The sequence below is a fragment of the Girardinichthys multiradiatus genome, chromosome 6 (genome assembly GCF_021462225.1).
Source record: "Girardinichthys multiradiatus isolate DD_20200921_A chromosome 6, DD_fGirMul_XY1, whole genome shotgun sequence".
In the NCBI taxonomy this organism is placed as follows: Eukaryota; Metazoa; Chordata; class Actinopteri; order Cyprinodontiformes; family Goodeidae; genus Girardinichthys; species Girardinichthys multiradiatus.
This window is the reverse complement of record NC_061799.1, coordinates 20,327,253-20,346,254: the sequence shown is the minus strand read 5'-3', so window position 1 is coordinate 20,346,254 and position 19,002 is coordinate 20,327,253. Positions and strand designations below refer to the sequence as shown.

General features: G+C 43.2%; 2 protein-coding genes across 2 annotated transcripts in view; one reads left to right on the top strand and one right to left on the bottom strand.

Annotated features, from left to right (window-relative positions):
• Positions 1 to 8,641, top strand: part of LOC124869816 (fibronectin-like) — a 29,218-nt gene extending 20,577 nt beyond the window's left edge. The window contains exons 23-25 of the mRNA XM_047367962.1: positions 6,656 to 6,892; positions 6,986 to 7,039; positions 7,918 to 8,641. Coding sequence (XP_047223918.1) covers positions 6,656 to 6,892; positions 6,986 to 7,039; positions 7,918 to 8,201 — 575 coding nt within the window. The 3' untranslated portion in view covers positions 8,202 to 8,641. The remainder of the gene's footprint in view (positions 1 to 6,655; positions 6,893 to 6,985; positions 7,040 to 7,917) is intronic.
• A 1,855-nt stretch (positions 8,642 to 10,496) lies between these two features.
• On the bottom strand, positions 10,497 to 17,677 carry prpf38b (pre-mRNA processing factor 38B). The gene is made up of 6 exons (XM_047369313.1): positions 17,249 to 17,677; positions 15,971 to 16,039; positions 15,589 to 15,740; positions 15,340 to 15,400; positions 13,990 to 14,222; positions 10,497 to 11,805 (listed from the first exon to the last, which is right to left on the bottom strand). Exons 1-6 carry the CDS (start codon positions 17,456 to 17,458, stop codon positions 11,142 to 11,144), a joined length of 1,389 nt encoding a protein of 462 aa, XP_047225269.1. The 5' UTR covers positions 17,459 to 17,677; the 3' UTR covers positions 10,497 to 11,141.
• Positions 17,678 to 19,002: the final 1,325 nt, after the last annotated feature.

Below are 19,002 nucleotides of genomic sequence, written 5' to 3'. Positions count from 1 at the left end.
ATAATAATTATATACTAGAAAATTTCGGAAGAAATTTAGACGGGGCCTGCCTCTTGGTGCGTGCTTCTGGCACCAGAGCCAAGCTGTGGCCGAGTTAAGCTTATGCCTCCTTGCATTGCCATGGTAAGCCCTATAAATATATCCAGTTTAGATGTGGATAATAATAGGTGACTCTTTGCAATATCACTGGGAGCAGTGAAGCAAGCCCATTCACTCCTATCCCTCTACTGCTATGGCAAGCCCCAACTAAGGAATGTTGAGGCTTATCTTTTGAAAGGATAAAGTAGACCAATTTCCATCACTGAGTTCCAGCAGTAGTGTTAAGACCAATGCTGCAATTATTGCTGTATGAAATACAAATACTTTTATTTTTTAAAGTATGTCTAGGTGTTATTTTGAATGTCCTGCATGGTTGTCCTTTCAGGTCTGGGTTAGTTCGATTAGTTATATAGAACCTGCTTGCTATTTTAAAATCATTGTCTATGCTATTGTCAGAGGCTTTTATTTTGACATTTTCAGTAAGCCTTATTTTAAGAGGCCAACACTGGGTGAGCTCCAATATTAGTGTGAAGCCCATTCCTGAAATGATCTATTGTTTAAAATGCAACGGCTTTTATTTTGTAGAGCATGTTTTGTCTTATTTTGAAAGTCCAGCATGGTTGTCACTTCAGGTCTGGGTTAGTTCCATTAGTTATATAGATCCTGCTTGCTATTTAAAAATCATTTTCTATGCACTTGTCAGCTCACAAAATTCATAGTAACTATAGAAGGTGTGGGCTTTTATTTTGGAAGTTTCAGTAAGCCTGTTTCAAAGGACCAGCATAGTCCCATTCCCATCACTGGGGGAGCTCCAACAGTAGTGTGAAGCCCACTCCTGCAATCATCTATTGTTTAAAGGCTTTTATTTTGTAGATCATGTTTTGTCTTATTTTGAAAGTCGAGCATGGTTGTCCCTTCAGGTCTGGGTTAGTTCCATTAGTTATATAGAACCTGTTTGCTATTTAAAAATCATTTTCTATGCTCTTTTCAGCTCTCAAAATCCATAGTAACTATGGGGGGTTGAGGCTTTTATTTTGAAAGTTTCAGTAACCCATATTTCAAAGGAGCAGCATAGTCCCATTTCCAACACTGGGTGAACTCCAACAGTAGTGTGAAGCCCACTCCTGCAATCATCTATTGTTTAAAGGCTTTTATTTTGTAGAGCATGTTTTGTCTTATTCTGAAAACCTAGTATGGGTGTCCTTTCAGGTCTGGGTTACTTCTATTAGTTATATAGAACCTGCTTGCTCTTCTAAAACCATTGTGTATGACATTATCAGCTTTCAAAAATCATTAGTAAATATGGAAGGTGTGGGCTTTTATTTTGAAAGTTTCAGTAAGCCTGTTTCAAAGGACCAGCACAGTCCCATTCCCATCACTGGGGGAGCTCCAACAGTAGTGTGAAGCCCACTCCTGCAATCATCTATTGATTAAAGGCTTTTATTTTGTAGAGCATGTTTTGTCTTATTTTGAAAATCAAGTATGGTTGTCCTTTCAGGTCTGGGTTATTTCTATTAGTTATATAGAACCTGCTTGCTATTGTAAAACCATTCTGTATGTTATTATAAGCTTTAAATGATCATTAATAAGCATGGAGGGTTGATGAAAGAAATTGACCTTTAGGGTCAATCACTGTTGTCTGGGTGTTGGAACAGCAGTACATGCTGTTTAAGTTCCCCACACAACATGGCCGCCATGTAGTTGCCTCCTATGAAGATGGACAAAGGGTTAGGGGTCGGGTCATGTTTAAGCCATAGAAATGAATGAAAATCAATGAAAGTCAATGCAAAGTCCTCAGAAAGATAGTAATCCATGCATGTGTGTGTGGGTGTATGTGTATGTGTGTGTGTCTGTGTATGGGTGTATGTGTGTGTGTGTGTGTGTGTCTGTGTGTGAGACACAGAGAGGCAGAAAGAAAGACAGAATCACATCCAGACATATACAGTAGGAGATACACAGAGCTATAAATAGAACAGTGAGGAATGAATCAGCCAATCAGCAAAGAGCGTCAGTGTAACTTGACACCTGCTGTTTCTCACTGACGCAGCACCTCTCTCTCTGTCTCCCCTGGTCTAGGCTTTATAAGATGGAGGCGCATGCTCCTGAACAACTGGCCATAACTCGGAAACCGTAGGGGCGATCGATGTCATTCTTGGACCGTTTTTATCAGAACGGACAGGGGAACATTAATATTCATCCTTTATTTTTGAAAATATAATAATAAAGGCACAACACTGGGTGAAAAGAGAGGGAAAATGGAGAAAAAGGCAAAAATGCCTGAACATGCTCCCGAACAAAGTCTAATATCTCGGAATCCGTACATGGTATTTGAAATTTTTTTAAACTGTGGGCGATAGCTATCCCTCGTCCCCAATCATGGAGATTTTCATAGCTCTATGTCATTCACAGTATAAAATATGATTATGGAAATAAATGGTGTCACTCATGGATTACAGGTCAAGCTCTCATTGAAAATACATGGGAGAAGGCCTACAGAATTCCTGTGAGTCTTGGTGATCGAGGGTGTTTTGACAGAAATCTATGAGACTTAGAACAATTTTGAAATTATTGTGTGAAAGCAGAGGCCCGGCACTACAATCTGACGGAAAATTGTGACTGTAGAGCAAAATTTGTGGCCGTGAGTGCCAGTTGAAACTCATTTTTCCTGAAAAAAATCCCCTCTTTTTACACTCTAGTAACTGCCATCTCCACTGTTAAGAGTGTGATTTTCTCTCAAACTTTGTGTCGCTTGGAGTCTAATTTTAGAGAAGTAGTAGTTATCAACAAACCGTTTTCACTTCTGAAAAGCCGGCGGATTTTTCTACAAACTGAAAGTCAAACTGCGTTTCTAGGTGAAATTATGGCGATACAGCAAAGCCTCAAAAACAGTGAATTTTGAGGATTCCTTCGCCCCTGACTCCATTCATTTCTATGGGATTTTTGGGCCCGGTTTTTCGTTAATTACGTCGCCATGGTAACTCGAAACGCCAATAAAAGTAATAGCACACCTCACGGGGCCGAGCCGGTCGTTTTGATATATATATTGCAATGCACTGCTCTCCTATGCATTGCTATGGCGGGCCCCAATTATTATTATAATAATAATACCCCTCCTTGAACCGTCACCTTAACGTGGTGGAGGGGTTTGAGTGCTTAAATGATCCTAGAGGCTATGTTGTCTGGGGCCTAAATGCCCCTGGTAGGGTCTCCCATGGCAAACAGGCTCTAGGTGATGGGTCAGACAAAGAATGGTTCAAGAACCCCTCATGAAGAACAAAATATCGAGGCACGCGACGTCGCCCGGTACGGCGGAGCCGGGGTCCCAACCTGGAGCCAGGCCTGGGGTCGGGACTTGTCGGAGAGCGCCTGGTTGCCGGGTTGCTCCTCGCGGGACCCGGCCGGGCCAAGCCCGAACGAGAGACGCGAGGCCATCCCCCAGTGGGCCCACCACCTGCAGGGGGAACCGTGAGGGACCGGTGCAAAGAGGATTGGGTGGCGGACGAAGGTGGAGACCTCAGAGGCCCGATCCCCGGATGCTTAGGCTGGCTCTAGGGACGTGGAATGTCACCTCGCTGGGGGGGAAGGAGCCTGAGCTTGTGCGGGAGGTCGAGAGATATCGACTAGAAATAGTCGGGCTCGCCTCCACGCACAGCATGGGCTCTGGAACCCATCTCCTTGAGAGGGGTTGGACTCTCTTCTACTCTGGAGTGGCCCACGGGGAGAGGCGGCGGGCTGGTGTGGGTTTGCTTGTTGCCCCCCAGCTCAGCCGTCTCGTGTTGGGGTTTACCCCAGTGGATGAGAGGGTCGTATCCCTGCGCCTTCGGGTTGGGGAGAGGTCTCTGACTATCATTTCAGCCTACGGGCCGAGTGGTAGTGCAGAGTACCCGGCCTTCTTGGCGTCCCTGTCGGGGGTGCTGGATAGTGCCCCTCCCGGGGACTCCATTATTCTGCTGGGGGACTTCAACGCCCACGTGGGGAACGACAGTGACACCTGGAGAGGCGTGATCGGGAGGAATGGCCTCCCCGATCTGAATCCGAGTGGTGTTTTGTTATTGGACTTCTGTGCTAGTCACGGATTGTCCATAACGAACACCATGTTCAAACATAAGGGTGTCCATCAGTGCACTTGGCACCAGGACACCCTAGGCAGGAGGTCGATGATCGACTTTGTTGTCGTATAATCAGACCTTCGGCCGCATGTTTTGGACAATCGGGTGAAGAGAGGGGCTGAGCTGTCCACTGATCATCACCTGGTGGTGAGTTGGATCCGCTGGAGGAGGAGAAAGCCAGACAGACTTGGCAGGCCCAAGCGCATAGTGAGGGTCTGCTGGGAACGCCTGGCGGAGCCCTCGGCCAGGGATGTATTCAACTCCCACCTCCGGGAGCGCTTCGACCAGATCCCGGGGGATGTTGGAGACATAGAGTCCGAGTGGACCGTGTTCTCCGCATCTATTGTCAATGCTGCTGCCCGTAGCTGCGGCCGTAAGGTCTGCGGTGCCTGTCGTGGTGGCAATCCCAGAACCCGGTGGTGGACACCGGCAGTAAGGGATGCTGTTAAGCTGAAGAAGGAGTCCTATCGGCTGTGGTTGGCTTGTGGGACTCCTGAGGCGGCTGACGGGTACCGTGAGGCCAAGAGTGCTGCGGCCCGGGCTGTGGCAGAGGCAAAAACTCGGGCCTGGGAAGAGTTCGGTGAGGCCATGGAGAAGGACTACCGGTTGGCCTCGAAGCGATTCTGGCAAACCGTCCGGCGCCTCAGGAGAGGGAAGCAGTGCTTTGCCAACACTGTTTATAGTGGGGGCAGGAGACTGCTGACCTCGACTGAGGACATTATCGGGCGGTGGAAGGAGTACTTCGAGGATCTCCTCAATCCTGCCATCACGCATTCCGTGGTGGAAACAGAGGCTGGGGACTCGGGGTTGGACTCTTTCATCACCCAGGCTGAAGTCACCGAGGGGGCAAGGCTTCGGGGGTGGATGAGATCCGCCCTGAGTACCTCAAGTCTCTGGATGTTGTAGGGCTGTCATGGTTGACACACCTCTTCAACATTGCGTGGCGGTCGGGGACAGTGCCGCTGGACTGGCAGACTGGGGTGGTGGTCCCCCTTTATAAGAAGGGGGACCGGAGGGTGTGTTCCAACTACAGGGGGATCACACTCCTCAGCCTCCCTGGTAAGGCCTACGCCAGGGTATTGGACAGGAGAGTCCGACCGATAGTCGAACCTCGGCTTCAGGAGGAACAGTGTGGTTTTCGTCCCAGCCGTGGAACACTGGACCAGCTCTATACCCTCTACAGGGTGCTCGAGGGTTCATGGGAGTTTGCCCAACCGGTTCACATGTGTTTTGTGGACCTGGAGAAGGCATTCGACTGTGTCCCTCGTGATGCCCTGTGGGGGGTGCTCCAGGAGTATGGAATCGGGGGCCCTTTATTAGGGGCCATCCGGTCCCTGTACGAGCGGAGCAGGAGTTTGGTCCGCATTGCCGGCACTAAGTCGGACCTGTTCCCAGTGCATGTTGGACTCCGGCAGGGCTGCCCTTTGTCGCCGGTTTCTAGACGCAGCCAAGGGCCGGAGGGGGTCTGGTTTGGGGACCAGTGGATTTCGTCTCTTCTTTTTGCGGATGACGTGGTCCTGCTGGCCCCCTTTAGCCAAGACCTACAGCATGCACTGTGGCGGTTCGCAGCCGAGTGTGAAGCGGCTGGGATGAGGATCAGCTCCTCCAAGTCCGAGGCCATGGTACTTGACCGGAAAAGGGTGACTTGTCCTCTTCAGGTTGGAGGGGAGTTCCTGCCTCAAGTGGAGGAGTTTAAGTATCTCGGGGTCTTGTTCACGAGTGAGGGAAGAATGGAGCGGGAGATCGACAGACGGATCGGTGCGGCTGCCACAGTAATGGGGGCGCTGTGCTGGTCCATTGTGGTGAAGAGAGAGCTGAGCCGAAAAGCAAAGCTCTCAATTTACTGGTCGGTCTACGTTCCTACCCTCACCTATGGCCATGAACTTTGGGTCATGACCGAAAGAACGAGATCACGGATACAAGCGGCTGAAATGAGCTTCCTCCGTAGGGTGGCCGGGCACTCCCTTAGAGATAGGGTGAGGAGCTCGGCCATTCGGGAGGGGCTCGGAGTAGAGCCGCTGCTCCTCCACATCGAGAGGAGCCAGTTGAGGTGGCTCAGGCATCTATACCGGATGCCTCCTGGACGCCTTCCTCGGGAGGTGTTCCAGGCACGTCCCACCGGGAGGAGGCCCAGGGGACGGCCCAGGACACGCTGGAGGGACTATGTCTCTCGGCTGGCCTGGGAACGCCTTGGGCTCCCCCTGGAGGAACTGGAGGAGGTGTCTGGAGAGAGGGACGTCTGGGCGTCTCTGCTGAGTCTGCTGCCCCCGTGACCCGGTCCTGGATAAGCGGAAGACGACGAACAAACGAACGAAATTATTTTAATAATAATATCAATAATACACATTATTATTATCATTATTGTGTACTTTAGGAATGACTGTGACTGAGTGGGTAGAGTTGCCGTCTTGCAATTGGAAAGTTGTGGGTTCAATTGAATAAAAAGAAAGGCATTAAAGAGCAAAGAACCCTCAACCTTTAACTCCCTATTTCTTTCTCTTTCACAGCCCCTTGTCCACCATCAGGAGTGGTGTACAGCGGTAACAGCTCCTTTGCCACTGTTTCGTGGAACTCCTCAGTGTTTGCCACCACATACACCCTGTATGATGACAGTGTATCCCCAAAGAAGCAGCTGTGCAACACTACAATGCTGTCCTGTTCCCTGTCCAACATCTCCTTCGGCAGTCTGGTGGTCACAGCCCGCAATGCTGCAGGAGAAAGTCCATCTGCAAATGTCATGGGAGGTAGGAAACAATACCACATCTGCATGAAAACAAAACCATAAATAGACATTTGACCTATAAAAACCACTAAATAAGATCTGGTTTTCTCTTTAGTTACATCACAGTTGCGCAGGAGGAGAGATCTCAGGGAACAAATACCAGTAAATGGTGAGTTTACAATTTGTTTGATGGTATAACAAAGTAATGCACACTAGGTAATGCATTTCTATAGAACTCCTTTTCTTCACTATAGGTGCATCTCAGTAAATCAGAATATAAAAGCAATGTATTATAGTAATTTAATGCAAGAGTGGAGTGGAGAGCCCTGTATCCAAGTTACTTGAAGTCTTGTGTGACGTTTCCTCTATCAATAATGATTTGGCGAGCCTGTTGGTGTTGGTCAGCTGTTTTATCAAGGCCATGCTTCCCTCTGCTGACAAGCTTTATAGAAATGCCGATTTCCTTGCGGACCAGCCCACACAGCCAAAGTACCAATACCTGCTTTAATGAACATGGTGTTACTGTGCTTGATTGGTCAGCAAACTCCCCTGAACTAAACCCCATGGAGAATCTATGAAGCACTGTCAAGAGAAAGATGGAGACACTAGACCCAACAATGCAGACAAGCTGTAGGCCACTATTAAAGCAACCTGGACTCCTTTAATACCTCAGTTGGACCACAGGCTGATCACATCAATGCCACGTTGCATTGGTGCAGTAATTCATGCAAAAGTGGCAAAGTATTGAGTGGACATATTTTTACATTTTATTACTTTTAGATACTATTCTTATATTCAGATACAACTGAAGTTTGAGTTTCCATTAGCTTTAAGCTGTAAACATCAAAAGACATACTCAGTTTATAATAAATCTATGAGTTTCCTGTTTTGAATTGAATTGCTGAAACAAATGTACTTTTCAGGGATTATAGAGATTAACACATATTAGCCTTAAACAGTCTGAATTGAATCATTTGCCTGAATAGAAACAATGATGATAAACATGTGGAAGATAGTTGACATCTTTGGCTTGTTTTTCTTCATCAGGAAACATCCCCGCTCCGCTGCTGGACGTCACACAAGCCTTCCCAACAATAGTTTTCCTTCAGTGGTCTCCAGTGAAAAATGCTTCCTTTTACAGGCTGCTGATCAGGAAGCAAGGCAGCTCCAATGACAACCAAGAACTCACTGTGTACGGGGAGAGGATCATTCTCAGCGATCTGAGTCCTAACTCTGCTTACTGTTTCTCCATCTTGGCTGTTAAGGCAGATGTGATTGGACCAGAGTCGGAGCCTGTGTGTGTGCAGACAGGCCAAGGGCTTACACAGTAAATGAGAAAATCCCCTTGTTTGGTTAAAGTTTCATGATGCTGGTCTGCTTAGGAAAATGTCATGGTTGAACAGGTGGAAGCACACTTAAGGTGACATGGCCTGTGCTCATAGAGTACAAGGACTTTAGATGTAACAGATTATAGAAAATTGTTTGGGTAGTATTATGCTTTGAAATAAAATTTCACACTTTGGCTTAAATGCATGTTTAAAACCTGTTTGTACAACTAATTATCGTCTTCTGTTGCTTAAAGTTGCGTAATGTTAATATAGAGGTTTCATTCCTTTAGGTATTTTTTTCATTTTGTATGTAAATGCTACATGAACGTGCTTATAGGTTATATATCAGTAAGTTTACAAACATGACCAAAGATGCATTTAAAAATGTAAAATGTATTTTATTAATGATTAAAAAAAAAAACATTTTTACTCTTTCAATTAAAGTGACAAATTCGTAACTGGATTATTTTTTTAACAAGTGTCCTTATATGACCTTTCCCCCCAAGTTTAGTTACCTCCCCCCCGGCCTTGTCTTTGTCGTGACCAAATTTAAATGTTTTGTTTCATCCTACAGTGTGCCTAAGATCTTCATAACATGCAATGTTTATGAAGAGTTCAGATAAACTGTTTGAATGCCTGTAAATCCAGTATTAGGTCCCACCACCAAAACAATGAATTCTGGTGTTACAATCACTTCCATGGCTGCAGGCGTAGAAGGTAAAAAGCCACAGTACGAAATGGAAAACCAAAGGCACCAACCTAAACTTTACCTCCACACATCTCTGCGGCAGTGAGGCTACTTTTATGTGCCACTGACGTGTCGGTTCCTAAGAGCGGAACCACCAAACATTTAAAGCCACAGAACTAGTAAAGAAGCTCTTTCATTGGGAGGTAAGACCTACCAATGAAAGAGCTTCTTTACTAGTTCATCTAAGGTTGTTTCTGGTGTCAGAACCCGCCTTTCTCAACTTTCTTGCTTCTAAGGTTTTCTTTTAGATTAATGGGGACATATCATGTAAAATCCACTTTTTTAGCCCTTACATTTTTTTGTGTACTTGGGAGTGTGTAGAAGTGCAGAAAAGTTGAATTTAGTCCCTCCGTGTGTTGCATAGATATTTTATATTCTGTTTGGGTCATATCTTTTAGTCCGTTCAGTTTTCTCTATCACCTGTTACGTCACAGTATCCGCTGCGGAACAGCTAAATAAGGTCATGGACTTTCCGGCCCATCCATTTCACGTATCCGCTGTGATTTTGTAGTCCAAGCTAAAGTATGCCTACACTGAAAGAGTGTAAGTTTAGTTTAGTTGTTGGGTATATTAACCCACACAATTCATTATACTGCCTCCCAGCATCAGAACCTCTTCAAAGTTCCCAGTTAAATTTTATTTTCCATGGAATTGTTCCCACATCCGTGGAGAAATTCCTCTTTCCCCACTTCAAGGACGACTGCCTTCAGCAACCTCCGCCAGCATCAAGGCTTTGCCGTAAGACTTCATCTGATTAAGGCGTCAGTTCTTTCTGTCTAGAGAAACCGCTAAAATGACAAACTTTTAGGCATTAATTTATTGCTTGATATGACATCCTAGCCATTGTGTTGATAGCAGTAGCATCGTGCCCACTGCTTATGTTAGCTCTGTGTGCTGCTTATAGCTCCTTGAGGACAGAACCGTACTGTGTTTTAAATAGTATTATGACATAAACAGTTGTGCATTGTTTTTGTCTTGTTTCTGCTGCGCTAGGTAATTATCAAACTACAAAAATGTCTGAACGGGTTAAAATTCAGCGCTCTTTAACCTCAAAGGGGGCAGGGTTTCAGGTGCATCAGTAGCATTTAAAGAGACCGCACCAAACCAAAGCGGCCCGACCAATGTGCTGCAGTGCCACTATAAATAGACAACTAAACGATTTAAGGGTGAAAATGAAGGATTTAAAAGCATATGTCCTCTTTAAGGTCAGATTAGAAAAACAAAAACATATTTGAAACCATTGCATTTATGTTTTAGAGAAACTACATTTTTGATAAACCTTTTGTCAATTAATGATCCTCTCAATCTTGAAATTGTTTTAATTTTTCAAAGGCAAATTGTTGACTATTGAATACAGTAATTATTAAGCTTTTCCTATGCAAGTATTGTGATTGTTTAAATAAGCATTTACAATAGAAAATTCTGATTCATTTCATTTTAAATACAATAAGAAAGCTCTCTGTTAAAGATGAGACTTTTAGTGAAATATTACTAATTTAGGCATCATCAACTGCTACACGTCTACCTTTATGCACAGACACATAACACTGTCATTTGTAAAAGGGTTTTATTAAGAAAACAAAATGCAACAGAGCAATAACTCAAACACAACACAAGCAGGGATCAGGTGTGTGTGGTAAAAATGCACATTTGCCGTCCGCCCTTCAGAGGATCCAAGCAGACTGTCTACAAACGGTCATGGACAGAACTGAGAAGGTTCACCTCTGGATTCAAACCGCTGGTATATGATCACACATTCTCATGTATCCGAGATCCAAAATAAGTACATACTGCGTTTCTGAAGGGTGAAAATAGAACTGATAAACCCGCTATGATGTACAGTATATGCTGACAGTACAGAGGTGGACCTTCAAAACCAACCCGGTCCGATAACAGCGTGTAGACATATTCTAGACAGTATGTACAAACCCACTTCTTCTTGGAGCAAAACAAGAATCATACAAAATTAAAAGGTCGTTTTTCCTACTGTACAGATTTTAAATGAGGACTAACAATGTTCTAACAGGAAGTGAAACATCTGCAAATAAATGCGAATCAATGTTACTTTTGGCCGCAGACGACCCCTGACGCTAACCCTGCCTGCTAATGCTCCTTCACTTTGGGCACATGACGGACCAGACAGCTGAGCAGAGAAAAGGAAGAGGACCCCAGGAGTAGAAGCAGCATTGCTGAGTTTACTGAGGGCTCTGACTTCTTCTCCGTTCACCATGTTTACTATGCTCATTACTGGACTCTCTCTGATGACGACCCTTCTCTTTGCTGCGACTACGTTTGTGAGAGCGCTCCCCATCCCGCTCTCGATCCCTCTCTCTGCTGTGGCTGCGATCCCTCTTCCTGCTCTTCTCCTCTGCCCCACTTTTATGCTTCCTTTCTCTGCTTCTGCTCCGACTTGACCTTTTGGCCTTCCTATCTTCCCTGTGTCTGTCCCTATCTTCTTTATGCCTCCGTTCGTCATTCTCCGCCCTGCTCTTTCTATCTCTGGACCTTTCCTTCTCGGTGACTCTGTCTTTATGGTGATCCCTGTCTTTCTTCCTGCTCCTGTCATCTCCTCCGTCTCTTTCTTTCTCCCTGCGTTCACTCCTCCGTTCTCTGCTGCCGCTGCGACTTCTTTTACGTTCTCTGTTCCTGTCTGCGCTACGTGATCTCCGTCTTTCCCTGTCCCCTCGGTCCCCCCTCTCCCTGTCTCTGTCCCTCCCGTCCCTCTCCTTCCTCTGGCGGTCGCGTTCTCTCTCCAGCTCCCGATCAAAGCTAGGCCCGTGGCGTTCTTTCTCACGGTGGTGGCTCCTGCTTCTCGACCGCTTGGGTGACCTTTTGGGACTCGGAGTCCGTCTTGGTGTCCTGATGAGAAAAAGACGGTTCAATCACAACTAAACTTGACTCAAGCAAATAAAACGAATCTCAATAAACTGGAATATCACTAAAAAGTTCATATATTGCAGTAATTCATTTCCAAAAGTCTAATTTGTGTAGATGATTATAGCTCAGACCTGATAAAAAGCTAAAATTCAGTTTCACAGAAAATTGGATTATTACCTGACTTTAACATAAGGATTTTAACAGAGAATTATTCTTCATGGAAAGGTTGCGGCCTTGTAGGAATGTAACGAATAAATAAGTCGTATGATGATTATTAAGAGCAAATTCTGCACACTTATGAGGAAGCAGGAAGTTCAGTCTTACATCATCTGCTGTACTGAAGATTTGAAGAAAGTAGATGCACCTCAAACCGCTTTGGGCTAACGGTCACATTTAACACTTAATGCTCTTTGGTATACAGCTGAAGTACCTCAGGTTTAACTGTCTAAGCTGCTATGTTTGGTGAACCATACCATAAAAAAAAAAAAAACATCATGGAAGATTGAATTACTGCGATTAGTACACATGGTTCTAATGATAGCTTTACTGTCAAATTCTAACCATGGGAAATTTTACCCAGGTTTCATCCATATGACCTGAAGGGGACCACTGCTGACTTGACACCCCCACAACAAAGGTGAGCCAAAAATGTTCACTGGTGAACAAAATCGCTGTTCACAAGGTGCCTTATGCAGGAACATTATTGGAAAGTTGAGTGGAAGGTGGTCACAACTTCGGCCCAACTTCGGGGTGATTGCTTCCCTTTCACACTGCATTAATGGGGTAAAACAATGCAAAAAGTATTTAGTGCAAGTGATTGAGTCTGGCTTTTCTGGTTTAGAAATACTTATGTCTATTTAATGCAATATTATAATTTTCTGAAAACGATTTTTTTGCTCTGATTTTGGTTTCTTTTGTAACTGTATCCCAGATTAACCGAAATAAACCTTTGAAACTCTTGTAAATAATGTTTTGTAAGCACAAATTGGAATTTTAATTACCCTACTGAACTGCACATTTCTTCACCCTCCCGCAGGAGGGGTTGCATGGACCCCGTGTGCGCTACTCGAGTTTTCCTGTCTCTTTCATGGTTTTCACACACGTCGGGCTGCAGGCAGCCCTCCACATCGCATTTCTGACCATTGCCCTAGATTTTTGGTCCTGCTGGGTTCAGAGCGATCCCACGTGCAGTTCTTTCTGGTACTTCCCCTGACATCTGCCTCGACGTGTACTAGAGCTTAGCCAGGACTGCGGCAGGGTTAAAGCTGGTAATGCTAGTTTTAATAACTGTACAGTATTTTTTCCAATCCTGTACTGTCTTATTAATTATTTTTTATTATATTTTACATTTGAGTGCTTCCATTTGCCTGTCTTTTTGCTACTGGCACACCTAAAATGCCCCACTGAGGGACAATAAAGTCAGTCAGTCAGTCATTTTCTACCGCTTATTTCATAGTGGGTCGTGAGGGAGCTGGTGCCTATCTCCAGCAGTCTATGGGCAAAAGGCGGGGTACACCCTGGACAGGTCGCCAGTCCATTGCAGGGCAACACACATGCACACTCATTCATACACCTAAGGGCAATTTGGATTGACCAATTAATCCAACAGGCATGTCTTTAGACTGTGGGAGGAAGCCAGAGTACCCGGTGAGAACCCACGCATGCACGGGGAGAACATGCAAACTCCATGCAGAAAGACCCCCAGTCAGGAGTCGAACCCAGGACTGCTGCCAGGCAACAGTGCTACCAACTGCGCCACCGTGCAGCCTGGGACAATAAAATTTATTAATTTTTTTCTTTGAAATATAAACCTGTATGTAAGGACAACACAAGATTCAATTCTTTGAAACAGAATAAACCTTTTGATGTTCTAATTAATTAAGATTTAACCTTTCTTTATGTTCTCCAAGCTTATTTTTTAGCCTCCTACCTATACCGGACTGGATCTTAGCTTATTAATGTTATTAATTATCAACTACTGTGTAGGATTTAAGCAATACGTTAAAGCTGTAAGCAATTGAACATCTATAACCACGTCACTCTTAACTGATATTTAGTTTGAATTAAAAGTTACAGATGAGCAAATCAAAAGCAACCAGACAACCAGATTGTCCTTTCAAAAACCTGGAAAAGGAGCAGCACGGACAAAAAGAACAAACAAACTACCTGGAGGGTCGTCTTTCCCCCTGTCTTCCCGATTCTGTGAAATCAGCTTCCTCCTCTGGTTCCTTCTGGGCCACCTTACGGGGCCTTGCCTTCATCTGCTGATCAATCGCCTTTTGAACAGGCACTGGGATTCGGGGAAACAGCGTGGAGAACCATTCCAGTTTGGTCAGATAGGAGCGCAGCATCTCCCCAATGGTCATGACACAGCCACCACCTGCTTTGACATCAAGCTCCTAAAGGGGGGTTGGGACATACAAAAACAAACAGTTATCAAACATTATTAAAACAACAGAAGTGTTTATTGCATCAAAACAAAATGCAATTTGTGATGCCTAAGTACTGAACCTTCACCTCTGTTCATCTAGCTTAATCTTTGATATTTAACAGAGGTAACAAAAACATAAACATGTCATGGTTTGACTCATCTAACCTGTCAGAGTTCTTGTAGTCTGTATTAACAGTGTGAGCTCTAATCACAATTTACCATATTGTTAAAAAAAATAACACCTCTTCTAAAAAAAAAGGATTTTACAAAAAAAGGAAGAGATGCTGCTTTTTTTTTATTGTGCTTTAGGGAGGAAAAAAAGAAGCCTTTGCTTTTTTTTGATGTTTCCCAGAAGCATTCTGAACTTTGGGAGACAGAGGATGCTCACATTGTAAGCACAGATTGTAGCAGGTGGGTAACTGTACTCAAGATGAGTAGATATGAAGTTTATATGGTAGAGAACAGCTGCTTTGCACTCACGCAAACCAACAGTGCTGAGATACAATATCCAATTCACCTGCTGCACAATGGGCATCTAAAGAAAAAAACAGGGGAATTAACAAGTTGGGTAGGACTTTAGAGCGATCAGTTCAAATATAAAGCAAGAAAACATGAAGAGAGGCCTGGTTGCACAGCTTTAGGCCAGATTTTACTTTTTCTAACCAAAACTTAGCATAAAATATTTGTTGTGTCTTTCTAAAAACATAAATTATGTTTCATTGTGAACATTGTCCTGCAAATTCCAACTTTAATTTTGTGCAACAAGTCCTAATAAAAAAAAAATGGATATATATATAAAGAGGGCATTCCTTAATCTGAAATTAATTGAAAGATTTATTCTGCATCATTATTGTACTTACCTTGTGAAATAAACAGCAGCAGAGAAGTGAGCAAGTAACCTAGCTACTGAGGCTCAGAGGATACAAGTTGGAGGAAAAAATTAAGCCAAATGAAAGCAAAGGTGAAATATCAGCTATTAGCATCACAACGGGAGGGGTACACCGCTAGCTTTAAATATGCAGCATTTCATTAGACATTTTACAAAAAGACATAAGAAAGTTAAATTATTACCCGGGGTGACATACCTCCTCATCATCCAGGAAGTCATTATACCAGTCTAATAAATCTGCTGGAGGCTGAGTGTATCTGCAACACAAAAGCCACAACGTTCATAATTAAGCATTTTCCAACTTGTTTTTATTTATTTGTATTGTAATCTGTCAATGAATTTGCCTTTTTAATGTTAACATGAAAAATATATTTATTGCAACAAGCCCCTACCTAACCTAACAGACAACAACAAATGAATGTAACTGGCGAGCAAAGACTCGTACCTTATGTACATGAATCCAAGTGCCCGGATGTACGGGGAGTCTGTGTGAGTGATGAGACCCATCACCTGTTTGCGTGTTAGCTTGAGAGTAAACAGTTTGTAAAGAAGACAGAAAGCAGTTGATACAATGCCACCCGTGCCCACTCCACGCACCTACCAGGAATAAAAAGGACAGGTCTGAAAATGCATTCTGTACAGCTGCTCCTTTAAAGTCTTTCCAACGTTCTTGAAAATATTCCAGAACATAAACCCGATTTGTAAATGACAACAAGCCTTAGCAAAAATAAATAAATAAAATTCCTAAAACATTATCTTCCTCCTTGCATGAAATGCAGAAAGATACAAAAGGTTGGGAATATAAAAAGCACGTACTTCTCACTTACCCCTCCGCACATTCCGGTCTGGCCTGCAGTCTTTCTGCTTCCCTTTTCCCAGGGCTCAATGTGAGTCACCTAAAGGCACAAAACAAAACACCCTCCATTTTAAAAACATTACAGGTAAGGCTCAAACTTTCGAATGTCCAAAAGAAATGACAAATAAATAATTTACTAACTTTTCTCATATGTTTTTACATTCTCTCCTACTTTCATTTTAATAAAACTATCAAAGTTGCTCATTATGAGAAACTTTATTTAGAAAAAAAGAGATGGACATTGATGTTTAAACAAGGATTATTGATGAAAACTTGAACTTAGGCCAGACCTGGGCATTTTTTGGCCACATTCGGCCCTTCAGACATCCCATGTTGGCCCATTAGAAAATATGAAATTTAACATACATAAAATATTTTTATTTTGAAGACGACTGCTGTGGTTTCTTCTATTAGGGTAGCTAATTTAGCACTCTTGTGTGTGCACATGCTTAGAAGCATGACTGATACAAAATGTTGAGTTTTTCACAAAACATGGACATCCAAGCAAGGGTTATAAAATATATTGTAATATTGCAAATGTCTGTTTGGGATGCAACATGTGTTGGTCGTTATTTCTTATCGTCACTAATAAACACTTTGCAAACATGTTTTCAAAAATAAAATTATTTACAAGACAAAAATATAGCTTTGCGTTTCAATGTGTCATTTTCCATTTTATTGTTCAGTAGCGATGGCTAACAGCAGTCCATAAACAGATTTAGAGTTTACTATCAAATACATATATTAACAATAACTGAGTTCAGACAACGATCCAACCCTACAAAGAAAAAAAAAACTTACGTGGCTAATAAGTAATATTAATTACGTTTTCAATTGTTCTTTTTAAATAAGCAGCAATTAACTTTTGAATAGTTGTTAAAATGTATGGATGATTACAATAATTTTAATAATCTACTAGTTGCTGCTCTTGTTGTTTGTAAGCAGAGTAGCTTTATGTTTTAGTGTAATATGGACCCTGGGCTCCATAGTTTATAATCCGTCCATGGGTCCAATAACGTCGGTTTGCTAACGCAACCAATAATGATCTAACAACGCTGATACTTGAGGTACAGAACAGTTATGTACCATCAATTTGTAACAAATATTTTCCCCCCAACTCTAAACCTCACCATCTAAGTGCTGTTTTATTATCATTGGTTGACTGTGGTACATTCCTTTGACAGTGAATACTTCGCTGAGCGGACATGGTTACCCAACTAGCATGCGGCTTAGCATTAGCTGACGTTACCTTGAAATAGATTTCGTCCACAACTTCGTGGTAGGTCTTTAATTCATACAGCTGAACTTTGAAATACGGCGAGGAGAGCACATTTGTTAGAATCATTGGATTGAGGTTCATAGTCTTTTCGTTGCCCCATAGGGGCAATACGTTTCCATGTTTCCCTGATGAAGGCTTGCTGACGGCCTGCGTTGGTAGTTGGTTTCCGACGTTAGCCATGTTAGCTGAATCCCACACGGTGAAGCTTAGTTTATGGGTAGCGTATTTTCGACTACTGAGCCATCAATAACAGCCAGTAATTTCTCGGTCCTTCACAATCCAGTCCTCTTAATTTTCTTGTAGATTTGAGGTTAAGATCGTATCAGCGACTTTCCCGCCGCCGTTTTAGCTAAAATGCTGCTACGAGGTGGAACCGGAACTGTAACGTCAGTGGTGCAGTAACTGCTGCCTGCAACGCGGTTACGTCACCTGGGGATTTTAGAAATAAAAGCATGCACACAAATCAGTTATGAAAATAGATTTTAATTGCGCGAATGACTTAAATGTGTTATAAAGATGTGCCATATCTTAATTTTAGTTTTACAACACGCATTCCAAGATAGCAAAAACGTTCCCGATTAATTTTCCGTATTACTCAATGTTTACATTGAATATTTCTTATTGCTCTTAAATAGGACATAGTTTTCTCTAACGTCTCGGTGTCTAACGTCTGCAACTTTTACAATCTAAAGAGCCATTCCTGCCTTCAGTCCAGCTAAAAAAAACTCATTAAGATCCGCAAATGTTACATGAACTTTTGAAAAAAAATAAAACTTATAATCTTTTATATCAGCTATAGGAAATGTGTTATTTTTAAAGATCCACTATTTTATTTTCTAATTTTAGGTTTTAAAATAAAGAAAAAACATAAAACCTTTGCAAAAGGGATGTATGCATTTTCTTCTGGGGGATGTTATTTGTGGAAAATAATTTTTAAAAAAGCAGTTTGCAACCCACTGACAATAAAAGTAGATCTAAATATACACTGTTAAAAAAAATAAAGGGAACACTCAAATAACACATCCTAGATCTGAATGAATGAAATATTCTCATTGAATACTTTGTTCTGTACAAAGTTGAATGTGGCGACAACAAAATCACACAAAAATCATCAATGAAAATCTAATTTATTAACCAATAGAGGCCTGGATTTGGAGTCACACACAAAATTAAAGTGGAAATACACACTACAGTCTGATCCAACTTTGATGTAATGTCCTTAAAACAAGTCAAAATGAGGCTCAGTATTGTGTGTGACCTCCACGTTCCTGTATGACCTCCCTACAACGCCTGGACATGCTCCTGATGAGACAGCAGATGGTCTCCTGAGGGATCTCCTCCCAGACCTGGACTAAAGCATCCGCCAACTCCTGGACAGTCTGTGGTGCAACGTGACGTTGGTGGATGGAGCGAGACATGATGTCCCAGATGTGCTCAATCGGATTCAGGTCTGGGGAACGGGCGGGCCAGTCCATAGCTTCAATGTCTTCATCTTGCAGGAACTGCTGACACACTCCAGCCACATGAGGTTTAGCATTGTCCTGCATTAAGAGGAACCCAGGTCCAACCGCACCAGCATATGGTCTCACAAGGGGTCTGAGGATCTCATCTCGGTACCTAATGGCAGTCAGGCTACCTCTGGCGAGCTCATGGAGGGCCATGCGGCCCTCCAAAGAAATGCCACCCCACACCATTACTGACCCACTGCCTGTCATGCTGAAGGA